Here is a 14649-nt window from a genome sequence, read left to right as displayed (position 1 = left end):
AGAGAAGGCATCAGTAACTAACATTTGTACATGAGTTTATTTACATAGCGTGGACAGTGTTAGTGTGCAGAATAGCTGATCTGGTCATTCTAAAGCTCATATCAGGCGATACTGCCATCACAAGTGAGGTCTAAATTCAGAAGGTTCCAGCCTTAAATATACAGACATAGAGTAAAACAAAAAAAGAGGCAATAGTAATACGAATAGGAATTTAAAAGCCGAATATACATCATTGTCGTTATTAATATAAAACGCATTTTAAGGGGTGTTGAAGGGAGGGGAGAATCTCAATATGAGCAGCATGTTTACCACATTAGTGAAATGGAGGGAATCAAGATTCACATAACACTTTCGTGCTCTCTCCACCCTCAAGTCACAGGCACTTACATACATACACACAAACAAAAACACACACACACACACACACACACACACACAGACACACGCATACGCACACCTATCATGCGCACACAAATACGCAGGCAGATACATACAAAGACACATAAACAAACATAGATATAGTTAATATGGTCCATGACAGGAAAGCCTCCTGTGTTTTTTCCAAATCATAGGCACTTTACACAAAACAAAACATATATTTCATGTGTTTCAAGCAACATAACATTCAATCCACAATAGGCCAAACTTCAGCGGGACATCACATCAGTAGGGCAACATGTCTTCCTATGGACATTTCTTCATATATGTATACTTTATCAGGAGCACTGGCACTGTCTTCCACACTTCCTGAAGAGGGTGTGGCCAGTGAGGTTATGCCAGAGGTGGGAGAATTTTCGCTCAACTTCCTATAGAGGGCATCGCCATAAAAGTCATGCATGGCATGGGAGGGGCTTTTGTTCTACTTCTTGAAGAGGGCGTGTCGAGTGATGGAGTGCCAAAGCTGGGCGGGCTTCCGCTTTGGCTCGGCTAAGGCAAACACCTGCTGCTGTGGAACGCTGGTTGGCACAGTAACGTGACGCTGGTGAAGGGGGTGAAGAGGCTGGTACTGTGTAGGCACTGGATGGCCGGAGTAGCCCATACCTGAAAACACACCGAGAGAAAAAGGATAGGAGAGAGGCGAGAAAGGATGTCTTAATTCAATATCCCACGAGACAACATCTTCTTTCACTAAGACATGTTGAGCATCTAGCTTACTTTTTATTTTGCCTTGTTTTGCTTTCTGAGCATTGAGAATCGCCTGTTTCCATTGTTCTTCACTGATCTCCATTCCTGTGGGAACGCAAAATGAGATCCATGGCATTATTTACTCATTATTGACAACAGAATGAATTAAACACAAACCAACTGTGTATTAAAGGCACACTGTAACAGCAGAGAGTTAGTTCATCTTAAGGCTTTTCATTCTTTCCACATCAATTAAGTAATTACTGATTAAGAAACAGCAATCAGTGGTATTTTGAGTATGTCTTTCCTCAGCCACACTTTTCTCCCTTAATGATCTGACCACAAGGGGTTCCTTACACACCTTGTACAGAGGTCTGGTCCAGATTGCACAAAGTAAGACAGGTAAATACAATAAAAAGGATTTTTGTCTTTACCCTTACAGAAATTTCAGGTTTCTGGTGAACAGTTGCCGCAAATTTGCAAGGTCATATTTTCACATGCAAATTAGGTTTCTGGCAAACAGTTGCGGTTAAGTTTGGCAATGTTGCAGCAAATTTGCAGCAATGTCATATGCAAATTAGGTTTGTCACCAGAAGTTTTCTAAGTGTGGTGGCAAATGTTTGCTGCAAATCTACCGCAAACATTTAATTTATCTAAGGGTATTTATTTGCAATTAGTGTTTTTATAAACTATACTGTATATGTGAACTCAGGACCTCCTTCCCCACTCCTCTCCTCTCTTCTCCACTCACCCATCTCCTGGTCCTCCTGCACGCGCCTCCTCTCGCGTGCGAAGGCCTCCAGCCAGCGGCGTTTGTCCTCGGCCCTGCGGCAGCACAGTGTGCACAGCGTCTCCTGCGTCTCTGTGCTCCGCAGCCGGAACGCGTTCCGGAGGCTCACACCGCCCAGCTCAGCGTCGCGGCCGTCCGGCAGATCCTGGAGCTCGGCGGCGTCCATCTCTAGGCGCCCGCGGTAGTGCAGCAGGTCGCGGCGCAGCACGTCCTTCTTGCAGAAGACCAGCTGGTGGTCGAAGAGGAAGAAGCTGCGCTGCTGCGTCTTGCCGTTGCGCACCACACGGGTCAGCTCCCCCGAGTGGATGAGCTCGGAGCTGCATGCCAGTACGTCCTCGCCCTGGGGCGCAGACAAGTGGGCGTTAATGCACATGAAGAGAAGAAGGAAGGGAATATCTATACTGCTTATCAATCATTCTACCACAAGTTTGAAATCTGTACATGCACTGTATTCAGATTCACACATTCTTTATGAAGTTTTGTGTTAAGTTGCTCAGGACATGCACCTGTCTGAAATTACTTTGAAAGCTTGGTCACAGAGCATATCTACATTACACCAACATTACAGGGAGAGCATACGTTTATCACTCTTTGGTGTAACTGAAACTGACCCAACTTCTCAAGTCACTGGAACAAAGTTTAATGAGACTTTTGCATGAAATAGTGAATTTTTCAACATTTTGCATTTTCATGTGTGTGTATGTGTCTGTGTGTGTCTTGTTGTTTTGCTGTGACTGAATTCTGCTTTAATATTTATGTATGGCAAACAGACCCCTCATCCTTTATCTAACTCAACCATTGGAAGTAGGTGAGAGGGCATCACCTGCTAACATGGGATTATAAATGCAGTATGCAAGTCAGGTTAAGCCAAAGAGGTCTAGACCAGAGGACTGGTAGGAGTCCATCACTACGACGGAAAAATAAGGATTATATAACAAGCGTATAGTAATCCGATAGACTGCTCTGAACATTATCCAATTACAGTCAAACGACTCTCAGTGGAATATCCATATCTTGATAACGAATAGAGAAACAAAATACTAAGTGATGAGAGACATAACGGGAAATGGTTCAGTAACTGGTCAGTCTGCCAGGGGAAGACATGCTTGTCTACTGCACAAATACAGCCTCTTAGGATATTTATAAACAGACAAAGTTACTTTGAAACAGGGTCTAATTATGAACATACTTTAGGTCCCCACATACTGTATTTGTGTAGCTGAGTGTTTTGTCAAAGATGGCCTGTTAGTTCAGATAAGGGACAAATGAGGGTTTTCTTGTTCTTCTGTGGCCTTCCTGGAAATGTTAACCCATAGTTTTTGCATTGTGTAGTTGGTGCCTGTTGCTAATGGTGTCTATTATACCAGTAGTTCTTCCATTTGAGTTCCAGAAGCATTTCATATATATATATATATATATATATATTTTTTTTTTTTTTTTTTTTTTTTTGGGTGGGGGGGGGGGGGGGGGGGGCTTTTATGCCTTTTTTTCAATGCGACAGGATAGTGGAGAGTGACAGGAAGTGAGTGGGAGAGAGAGTCGGGGTGGGATCTGGAAAGGACCACGGGCGGGAATCGAACCCGGGTTGCCGGCGTACGGTGCAGGTGCCCCAGCCAGTTGCACCACAGCTGGGGCCACCAGAAGCATTTCATGCAGATAATGGCCATTTGTCATTTGCCAAAACATCCATTAGTGAAATGCTCTCTAATTCACTGTGCTGGCAGCATTTAATGGCCATGCTGTCCTACATCCAATCAGTCTTGCAATGGCAGAGCAGAGAGTCTACTGAGTGGAGGCTCCACAGTGATACTCCTGTAGCCTGCACCAGACATTTATGTGACGTCTGAGATACCACAGAGGAATTGAGTTTTTCCAAGAGCTTGCCCAGTGAACTGACCGACGCCCATGCTTCACTACCACTCAGCACTTTAATAAATTAGAAAAGGGTCACATAAGGATGTACCGGTATGTCTAATTCCCTAATTGTTTTTTTTTCCCTCATTGTAAATTCCCTTTTTTTGCAAGTTTATACAACACATATTGCAGCCTAAACTACAAGACTACTACAATTCCCTGGGTGCTTAGAGAGGGAACAAAGAATTTCTCACATTTCTTTTCATAACTGATCCAGAACCAGTGAGTTATTTGTGCCTTGGAGAATTTTGTGCAATGTGGCATGGAGAAAATGGGTGAAAGTAAAGGAATGTTGGTGTCAAAATAAAAGCGTGTGGAGATCTTCACCTCCCAGCGCAGGATGGAGACCTGCCATTGGGCAATGGTGTCGATGCTCTCCAGCCTCCTCTTCCTCTCGTTAATCAGGCTTGCCACGTTCTTCATCGCCTCGTACGCATCGCTCACGCCTCTGAAATCACTAAACACACACACAAAACACTTTTACTCGCCACATTCTTCATGTTGTAAGCGTCGTTCCACCTCTGAAATTATTAAACGCCAAGCCACATTCTTCAACGCCTTGTATGTACCGCTCACGCCCCTGTAATTACGGCACAAACAAAAACATTTTGACTTGACTCGCCACATTCTTCCATGTCATATCAAATGACTAAACGCATGCAAATATCTCTGGAATTTGCAAATCAATTGTCGAATTAACAAATGAGGACAGTTCATTATTTGTGTATTTTTGTAGACACACATCATCAGAGAGCAGAACATGCACATCATTAATGTACACAAACCGGTCTTTTTGAGCGGTTTTGTGCAGAGAGATGATGAATGTCTGGTGTTGAAATGATGAAAGGTTTGGGTGTGTACGTCTGTCTTTGTGTTCTCTCACTCATTCACTGTCTGTCTGTCTGTCAGTCTGACCACAATGCCACTCAGAGACTCCCTCTGGTCCTCCCTCTTCTCCTGTCAGTGTCTGGAGACTGACCTCCTCCAGGGCGTACCGGACTGAATGTAATTAAGTTTGTTGCTCATTCTCCCATCTCACTCTCCTTCCTCCCTCTGACTGTCCACACACACACACACACACACACACCACACACACACACACACACACACCTCCAGATCCCCCTCTCCTACTCTTACTCCAGCAGTTTTAAGTGTTACTTAAGTCTTATTTAGCCATCCTCCCTCCCACATCCAGACAAACATTGCAACCATCACCACAAGTAATCAATCCTAACTAACACTACATAGCTGATGTTGCAAATAGTTGACTGATAAAAATGATGACTTAGTAGCATAGTAACATTTATATGGCCATTGTCAATTGTAAGACTGCACGAAAAGCTATGTTTCTGTAATTGTTATGCTTAAACTATCGCTAAATATGATGTTGTTTTCACCATCTTGACGAGAACACTGAATGGATGGTTTCAGAATGGTAGATGCATTCCATGAGTGAATAATACTGGCAGCGGAAGGCAGAGTACTTAACATGGAATTACAATGTTAGTGCCATATGCATAGCTTGTACCACCGTACAACCTATGCAGAGAACTCTGCAAACACTAACAGCTCACTAGCAGAAGCCTACAGATTTACATTACATTTACTTATGTTCATTTAGCAGACACTGTTGTCCAAAGTGACTTACATACGTCAACTATAGTACAAGGGATTACATTGTCTCCGGAGCAACTTGAGGTTACGTGCCTTGCTCAAGGGCACAACGGTGGAAGCCAGGAATTGAACCCACAACTTTCAGGCTACTGCACGCTAGCCCAGCTCCTTAACCACTACACTACCACAGATGCAGTGAAGCCATGAATAATGCCGCCACCAATCATAGAAGAGATTTTTATTTCTTACTTCATTCAGCGTGTGGTAATTCCTACATTGTGTTACTTTCAGGCTACTCTAAGCCCAGAGGATGTTGGCCCCTACCTGTGGTCTTTGGGCGTGTACTTGAGAAGCTCGCCCAGCTGCAGCGGGTACTTGCAGATCTTCTGCACTGGCGTGAGCAGGAAGCCGGCCAGCGAGATGTCAATCATCTGCTGCAGCAGCCGGCAGGCCTCGAAGAAGTGCTTGTAGCGGCTGAGCTTCATCAGGCGCTGCAGCTCCGTGCACGCCACTGGGTGGGTGTTGCAGTAGTCCGAGTAGATGGAGAAACCGTCACCCTGGGGAGGCAGATGGAGAAGAGGTGGGTAATACAGAAAGAGGGAGAGGGAGAGAGGAGAAACAGAGAGTAAGAGAGAGAGATGAAGAGAAAGAGAGAGAGAAAGGGTTTAGAAGAGAAAGGAGTAGAGAGAAAGGGAGGAGGGATAGAAAGAGTGAGAGAGAGAGAGAGGGAAGAGGAGAGAGAGGGCAGGAGAGAGGGAAGGAAGAGAGAAATATGAAGGATGATGTGAGAAAATGACAGAGAAGGGGGGGGAGGTGAAAGAGATGGGAGATGGGGAACGACAAATGGAGATGGCAGAAGGAGACAGGGCAAGAGAGAGACAAAGTGGAGAGAGAAAACATGGCAAAGAGAAAAAGAGAAAAAGATCAGATGGGGTTTGGAGGGGGGGGGGGGGGGGGGGGGGCGGAGGTAAGGGGTCAAACAAGACGAGAAAGCGATGAAGTCAGTGTTTACATACCAGGAGCACAACAAACTAAAAACACATTCCTGAGCCCCTGGATGCAGCCTGCACGGGCATGTGGGGGGTGACCACTCTACTCTCACAGTACTCTCGCATGACTGCTAATAGAGCATCAACACAGTGCTGCACTTCCCAGTGCATCACATTGCCAAAACGTGTCAGAATTTTTTTTCATTCGCAAAGGTAACGAAGTCAAAGTTCCAACCAATTTAATCATTTGGACGTTGCGCTGCAGCATGACCTGGTTTAATTACAGCGCTAGGCTGAGGTCAGAATGCAGACATAACGCCCCGGTCAATAGGAAAATAATCGTAAAGTAAGCGCTGGGAGATTTCAAAGCTCGTCATGTGTGAGCTCGTCAAGTGCCATCAGGTAGATCAAGTGAGCAAGTGATGAGAGCGAGTGTGTACCTGCTGCAGAAAGCAGGAGCCGATCTCACTCAGGTGGGGCTCCTCCTTGTTGTACTTCCTCTCCAGATCCTTCAGGAACTTCCTCTGGAACTTGTAGATGTCCTCGATGTTGCTGAAGATGGTTTTGAGCTGCTGGTCCGTGAACATCCCCGGGTGCTTGCGACACTGGCGGATGTATCCCTGTGAAAGTGTGGGTCAGAACAAAATAACATAAATAACAGGCTCCCCATTGAAACAAAAATCATATTCATATCATATTCACATTATGAGAATGCATGTGGAGGATGTAAAAAGTCAACTTGTCTATTTAGAGAAAAAAAATACATCTCTACTACTAAGCCAACAGTAGGGGGCAACAGTGAGTACATCAACAGTTTGGCCAAAGGTCCAGAGACAACAGGTCAGCCAATGTTCATTGCATAAAACAACAACATGAACTATTATGCAAGTGGAAAGACTAAATATAGCTGACACAAAACCAATAGAACAATACAATTAACAAAAGACGACTTCAATGCGTCTGCTTTTGGTAACTTCTCAATAATGCTTTATGACTGTTCACTTGTAATTCCTAACATGGAAAATAACTAAAGGTTAGCAGGATGAATGTAATAGGACAGTGTATTGCAGAGAGACTTTGCAGGAAAGTGTTGCAGAGCCCTGGTGGCTAAACTCCAAACAAATGGAAGCCAACCAGAACCAGAACCCTAACCAGTAAGTCAGCTTTATATGTACACTGGGAGAGAGTCAATTTACTGGAAAGTGTAAAAGAGCTTTAGCCAAAAATAGCTTAGGCAAGAATTCCAAAACAAAATCAAATGTCAGCATGGAGTATGTGTGTGTTTGTCAGGTGTGGCAGGGTGTGGAGGGCTTTAAGAGTGTGTGTGTCTACATCACAGGTGTGTGTGTATGTGTGTGTGTGTGTGTGTGTGTGTGGCAAGGTGTGGAAGGATTTAAGAGTGTGTCCCTACATCACAGATGTCCCTCAGGTGTTTGATGTAGTCTCGCTCGGTGCTCATGATCTCCCGGACGACGTTGGTCCTCATCTGCTCGCGGTGCTCCGTGCTCTGGGCCCGCTTGTCTCTAGGCAACACAGTCTCCTGGTCCAGAGCCATCTCCACACTCTCCACACTCCCCCCACTTGAGTCCTCTTGGTTTACACGCACCTGACAAACAGTCACATCATGCACATAGTCAGCAGACGCCTTCATCCAACAACAGCGGCGCTCGGGGAGCAGTGAGGGGTTGCCAGGGGCACTTTAGCCGTGGGTGTGGGCATGGGAGAGCAGTGCTCAACCACTTCTCCTGCCCACATATTTCCTACTGGTCGGGATCGAACCGGCAACCATTCGGTTACAAGCCCGAAGCTCTAACCAGTAGGCCACGGCTGCCCCACAGGCTCTACCAGATCACACCACACATACATGCTGTACACCCATCCCAGCTTGGCCTTGTCAGTTTAAGGGCATTACACTACCTGACGTACAGCTGAATTATTTGCTAACCAGACCAATTTTGGCTTTGTTTGACAACAATTTTAGATAGATAGATAGATAGATAGAGATAGATAGATAGATACTTTATTGATCCAAGTATCTATCTATCTATCTATCTATCTATCTCTATCTATCTATCTAAAGTATCTATCTATCTATAAAGTATCTATCTATCTAATAAAGTATCTATCTATCTATAAAGTATCTATCTATCTATCTCTATCTTTTGTTGTCCGATGTTAAAAAATCATGAAGATGAAAAGGTTACTGCGCCAGACTTTTTTTTTTTTCAAATCTGTTTGTGTTCATGTTCAGTGAAAGGCCCAAGCAGTTACTAACGGTTCTTCAATGTTCTATCGGGGAGTTGTGTGTGGGCACGTTTGTTCTGCCTCCGCGGTTGGCCCTTAGTTCAAGCAGAACGTGCATCACCCTTGGCACTTAGGGGGGTGTAAACATGACACCCTGATTGCGTTTCGCATCTATCTGCTCATCACTGGCGCCCAGTCAAACATGCCCGTCGCTACGGCGACTGCCATGCCCTGTTGACTCATGCATAGCTGCCATTCAGGCATCGTTACTATGGTGCCACATACGACCAGTCCCACGGTAGGTTTGCGTGGCAGGCAGCATGTGTGCCATCGTAGTGTGTGCGTGCTAGGGTTTCAAAATTATCACAATCGCAATATGAACCAATGCGATTATCTAATCGCAAAAGCTACAAATAATCATTTGTCCGTTTATCTTGTCACATTTATGACTTATATTCATGTCATTCTCTTTACATGCTCACCAATCAGAAGTGGCACAGTCATCGTGCGTGAGAAGCACAGAACTACAGAAGAGTGTGCGTGTATGTGCATGTACAGTATATATGTTATATACAGTAAGTGTGTGTGTGTGTGTGTGTGTGTGTGTGTGTGTGTGTTGTTGTTGGGCAGTAAGGGTAAATCGCTGTGTTCTCTCTTACTCTGACGAAGCTGGAAGGGAACCAGGCCTCTCGGTCGCCCACCCTCCCACACCACCAGTCCTTGGTGGAGGCCTCCACCACGCGGATCACGTCACCCGCCTGGAAGGCCAGCTCCTGCTCCTCCATCGTCACATGGTCCCACAGGGCCTCCGCATACAACACGTGGCCCGAGCTGATGAGCTGCAGGACACAGACAGACACAGACACAGACACAGAGATTAACAGACACAGCGGTTAACAGACACAGCACTACATAACACGAGATGGACAGAGAAATAAGATGACAATATGACAAGAAAAAAAAAAGTATTGGACGCATGACTGAGATACACTGAGAAAAAACATCGTTTGGGTCAAATTGTAAATAGTCAAATGGTTTTGCCACAATATCACAGTAATGTGTCTATACTTTCATTTTGAATGCATGTGCAGATACTGAAATCATAAAAACTTCTAAGAAACCTCATACTGTATCTATACAATTGCATCTGGTATTAATATGTGCTTTTGTGGTTTGCAGTGTTATGGGGCATCATTATGTGTACTGTGTGCAGCATGCAATCCTTAGCCAAGTAGTAGTGCAGCCATGAGCTGTGTGTTGCGTTAACAGTAACACCTCATCAAATCCCAGTGTGTGAGACTACTTCCGGAAGAAGCTTTGCAAATCCGATAGGATTTTGAACACAAAGCATCCTGTGTGTGCCTGTTTACAACTTGTAATAATGGTATTGTGCGGTCTGGGGTGCATGATGACAAGAGATGTATGTCAATGCAAGAGGGCAAGTGAGGGCACAGAGACAGAATAAAAGCACCGGAGCAAGACAGACTTTTATTTAATACTTTTTATCTATCTGAAATTACTTTACTGTTATTTTAGGGTTTATGTTCTTAATTCATTGTTTCTGACTTTAGGATGATGCTGATTGCTGTAATGTGTGACACATTTCAGGTCGCACCATTTCAAAATCTTTTTTAAAACTTTTATTTTGCTGTACCTTGCTACATCAAACTTAATTATGTTAATCAGAATCCTCCAGTGAACAGGACTTCCTGTTTTACTTGGGATCTTGATGATGTTTGTTGTTATATAGAGTAGCATCTTATGCATTCACTAATTTAATTAACAGTTATGTAATAACTGAATATCAAACAAAATTAGTTATCCACCTGTTTATCTGTTAATCTACTTCCTTTTGCACATAGATATTATGGATCATAGCAGGAATTGCTGCGACTGAGAATGACTATTCTAATGATTCTATTTCTATGGTGAGCAGTGAAACTGACAAGAGCACAGAGTCACAGCTCAGACCCTAAAGTGCACACACACAGCATAGATACAATGTAGCTGCAAGGGCGATAGCCCACATGCTCACACACACACACACACACACACACACACAGTAATCTGAGCCCACTGCAGTAGTCTAAATGCACACACTGCATTCCTCCCCTATGGTAAACTCCTACGCAGAGACCAGATAAAAACACAGGCTAAGGTTACTGCCTACAACAGATACAAGACTTACTGCCCACCCAACCCAAGTTAACACTGTTTGTATACACTGTTATATACACAGCTCTTCTCTTTGTCCCACCCACTCACACACAGATACATTTCCTTGAAGAACCACATGGTCCAGGAACATACATGCTCTCTCACACACACAGAGCCAGGGTTCAATTTACTGTAGGAAGCATGTGGCTGTCCACATGGTCGAGGGGAACAAAAAAAAGCACCTACCCACCCACACAGCTGGAGATAAATTTACTGCACAAAGCAGCCCACATGGCCCCAGTGAAGCGCACGCACGCACGCACGCACGCACGCACACACACACACACACACACAGAATGTTCAGATAGGACATGAGATATAGCCCTAAGCCCTTGATTTCTCCACCCTAGCACAGTCCATCACACCCATCCATAATAACGTCACATCGTAAACCACACAGGCCCCGACACTAAGAAGCAGTGTCTAGCTCAACAGCAGCCTTCATATCACTTTATCTTTCAGTTAGCATACACAGATACACCCCCAGTTTAGCTTGCATGTGTGTGTGTGTTTAAGCCTGTATGAATAAGTGTGTTAAGAGTCTTTCTCTGTGTGTGTGTGTGTGTGTGTGTTGGCAAGAGAGATGCCTGGTGTCTAACACACACCAGATCTGTGTATATGTGAGCATGAGGTGTGCTACAGCACGAGCTCTTCCATATACAGGGCCATTTTGTGGCTGATTTGGTGAGCGATAATTCAGTAGGGTCTGATATCATGTCTCCAGGCCTCAAGGATTCACTACCCTGTGTGTGTGCGTGTGTGTGTGTGTGTGTGTGCACGTGTGCGGTTTGAGTGCCTAGGGTGTGGGTGCAGATGGATATGTAGTGTGTGTGTGTGTGTGTGTGTGTGTGTGTGTGTGTGTGTGTGTGTGTGTATGTGTGTGACTGACTGAGTGAGTGAGTTTGTGAAGCAATGTGGGTGAGTGTGTGTGTGTGTGTGTGTATGGTTTGATTGCCTAGGGTGTGGGTGCAGATGGATATGTATATGTGTGTATGAGTGTATGTGTGTGTGTGTGTATATGTGTTTATATGTGTGTGTGTGTATATGTGTGTGTGTGCCAGTGAGTGTCTCACCTGGTTGAGGCCAGTGAGCTCCACGGTCTGCAGGAAAGGGGTGACATCAGTGAGCTCATCAAAGCTGCCATCCTCCTCACTCACGCTGTCGTCCAGCACTGAGCATCCCTCTGAGGGGCCATCTGTGACACACACACACACACACACAGAGTTAGTGATACACTCACACAAATAGCATGTACTAGCATGTCTAGCATGTACACACAAAACACATGCATTCATAATCAAACACATGATATACATAAGCAATTATATGAGCGCACGCACGCACACACACACACACATACAATTAGAGTATCTATAAACTCTCTCTCTCACCCACTCCCTCACACACACAGGGTAAGGCTACTCCCACGCCTAAGGGACACACACACACACACACACACACACACACACAGAGGGGATTATACAAAGGCAACAGCATGCTCTCTCTCACCAACACAAACACAAGGACTCAAATAATTATGTGTGTCTAAAGAATGTACACAAGAAAGAAAACACACAGCATTAATCAGCCACTTCGTCTATGATCTTTAAAAACACAGGGTGTAATAGTCAATACTAGACTAGAGAAAAGAACACTGTTATTCTAGAAGGTTATAGAAGGACCCATACACACAGATCACTAATGTATAAACTCTAAAATAATTACAATCATCTCACACACACATGCACGCACACATACACACACACTTTCAGATAGGACATGAGATATGGCCCTAGACCTTGATTTCTTCACCCTAGTGCAGTTCATCACATCCATACAATGTCATAAGACAAACTTTACTTAGTTACTTATCCATGTTGACCTTTGTGGGACATATGGCTCACACGCGCACACACACACACACACACACACACACAGACACACACTCTCTCTCTCTAAAACATCTCTCACATCAGTGGGCATTAACAACAAACAAACTGTACCTGTGGACAGACAGACAGACCCCCCCCCCCCCCCCCCCCCCCACACACACACACTCTCGCTTCCTCTCTCTAAAAGATCTCCCTCACCACTGAGCACGCGGTGCAGCTTGCGGCGGCCGACGCGGTCCAGACCAATGGGGGTGCTCTGGGACAGGATGCAGGGCCGGAGGCGGGCCGACACCGCTCTGTAGGGGGGCACCTGGTAGGACGGCATGGGGGGCCGCGTCATCGGCTACAACACACACACACGTTATCAGACAGGTCCAGCTATACAGTACGTCCATGTTTAAACAGCCATGAGTAAATAAACTGGCCTTGTTTTCCATGGCCTTGTTATCCAGTTTTGGAAGCCGTCCAATGATTTCTAGTAGCTTGGACTAGTCAAATTGAAATCTAACATAGCTGTGTTGTGTTTTTGATTTATTTTGGGAGAACATACAGCTGCATTCATTAACTTGCTATCGGGCCAACCAGGCAATCAGTTATTCCTATTATTATACTTATCATAAATAGAATAATTACAACTCCTCTCCTCTGAAACCCTCCCTCTCTATGTTCCAGCTTCTCTCCTCCTGGCCCAACAGCAAGCCAGCCTTATACATATGCGCACACACACACACACACATACATCCTCACATACTCACTACCCCTCACCCCCCATCCCCACCCCCATCCCAACACCACCTCATTCACACTCTTAGAGCTACCATCCGCACCCCCCCCCATCCCCCCTTCTTTTCATTCCGGTCATCAATTTCATCCCTGATAATCATATCTGTAATCATCCTGGACGCAAATCATCCTTAGCCTTTCTGTTATTAATGTTATGTTGTGTTATGTTTGTGGAAGCCAAGTCAATGTGATGTCTTGTTAAGTTACAGTATGTGTTTATGTAATGTACGTCTGTTTGTCGTATGTAGTGTTCATGTGCATGTCGTAGTGTTGCATTTTCTGTAATGTCAATGATGTTTGCAAATAAATAAAAAAAAAAAAAAAAAAAAAAAAAAAAAAAACTTGCTATCGGGGAGTATTTTTTTCTCCTCTTTGCTGTGCCATTGCCCAGGGGAGGTGATCCATTCATTTAAAGGTGAACGGACTCTCAGCTGACTGCGGTAGAAAATTGAACAAACCATGTTTTTTTTACGGCATAATATTTCATACACTACTACTAATATTTCACAGGACTACTACTAAGCACTCCAATCTCTCCGAGCTCAGAGACAGATTCTCAGCACCGTAGGACTCCCATCTCTCGCATTCTCTCTGCTCGACTGAACAGGAGGTAGTCTGCACCAAAACAAAGACAAATCAGACATGGGCCCTGATTAGGCTTGATATCAAGCAGGAACCCTAATTGATAAGGTGGTTAAAGGTATACTATGCAGGTTTAGGTATTTTTGGCAGGCTTAGAGCTTGCTCTAAAGTTGCGATGTATTTATATGTTACTCTGCTATTGTAAATAGCAAACTTCTCGTGATTTATCCCCCCTGTACACAATGCAAATGCTTTTGTTGTGGAGGTGAAGGATTAACAACAGGCAAAAACTATCTCCAAAGAGTTATATCTACTGTCAAGGTAATGTTTTAGATTCTCACAAGTTTTGGCAGGGCGCCACTCTTGGAAGTTGCATGGCTGGTTTTCTAAGTAGGGACACGCTATGTCTATGCTGTATAGCTATGCCAGGTGAACGATTTGCCTATTACAAGTTCGTTTACAATCAAATTGGCTTCATAAAGGTGAAAATCTTGCATAG

General features: G+C 44.5%; 1 protein-coding gene across 2 annotated transcripts in view; it reads right to left on the bottom strand.

The window, feature by feature from the left end:
* Positions 1-18: 18 nt before the first annotated feature.
* spata13 (spermatogenesis associated 13) overlaps positions 19-14649 on the bottom strand; it is a 30079-nt gene continuing 15448 nt past the window's right edge. For both annotated transcript variants that reach the window (XM_042068632.1, XM_042068633.1), the window contains exons 5-14: positions 12984-13128; positions 11967-12088; positions 9336-9515; positions 7844-8038; positions 6873-7052; positions 5768-6000; positions 4157-4286; positions 1877-2255; positions 1156-1230; positions 19-1041 (exon numbers count right to left, since the gene is read on the bottom strand). In XM_042068632.1, coding sequence (XP_041924566.1) covers positions 860-1041; positions 1156-1230; positions 1877-2255; positions 4157-4286; positions 5768-6000; positions 6873-7052; positions 7844-8038; positions 9336-9515; positions 11967-12088; positions 12984-13128 — 1821 coding nt within the window. In that variant the 3' untranslated portion in view covers positions 19-859. The remainder of the gene's footprint in view (positions 1042-1155; positions 1231-1876; positions 2256-4156; positions 4287-5767; positions 6001-6872; positions 7053-7843; positions 8039-9335; positions 9516-11966; positions 12089-12983; positions 13129-14649) is intronic.

The sequence above is a fragment of the Alosa sapidissima genome, chromosome 17 (genome assembly GCF_018492685.1).
Source record: "Alosa sapidissima isolate fAloSap1 chromosome 17, fAloSap1.pri, whole genome shotgun sequence".
Taxonomy (NCBI): Eukaryota; Metazoa; Chordata; class Actinopteri; order Clupeiformes; family Clupeidae; genus Alosa; species Alosa sapidissima.
The sequence above is the reverse complement of the archived record's forward strand: the minus strand, read 5'-3'. Positions and strand labels throughout refer to the sequence as shown.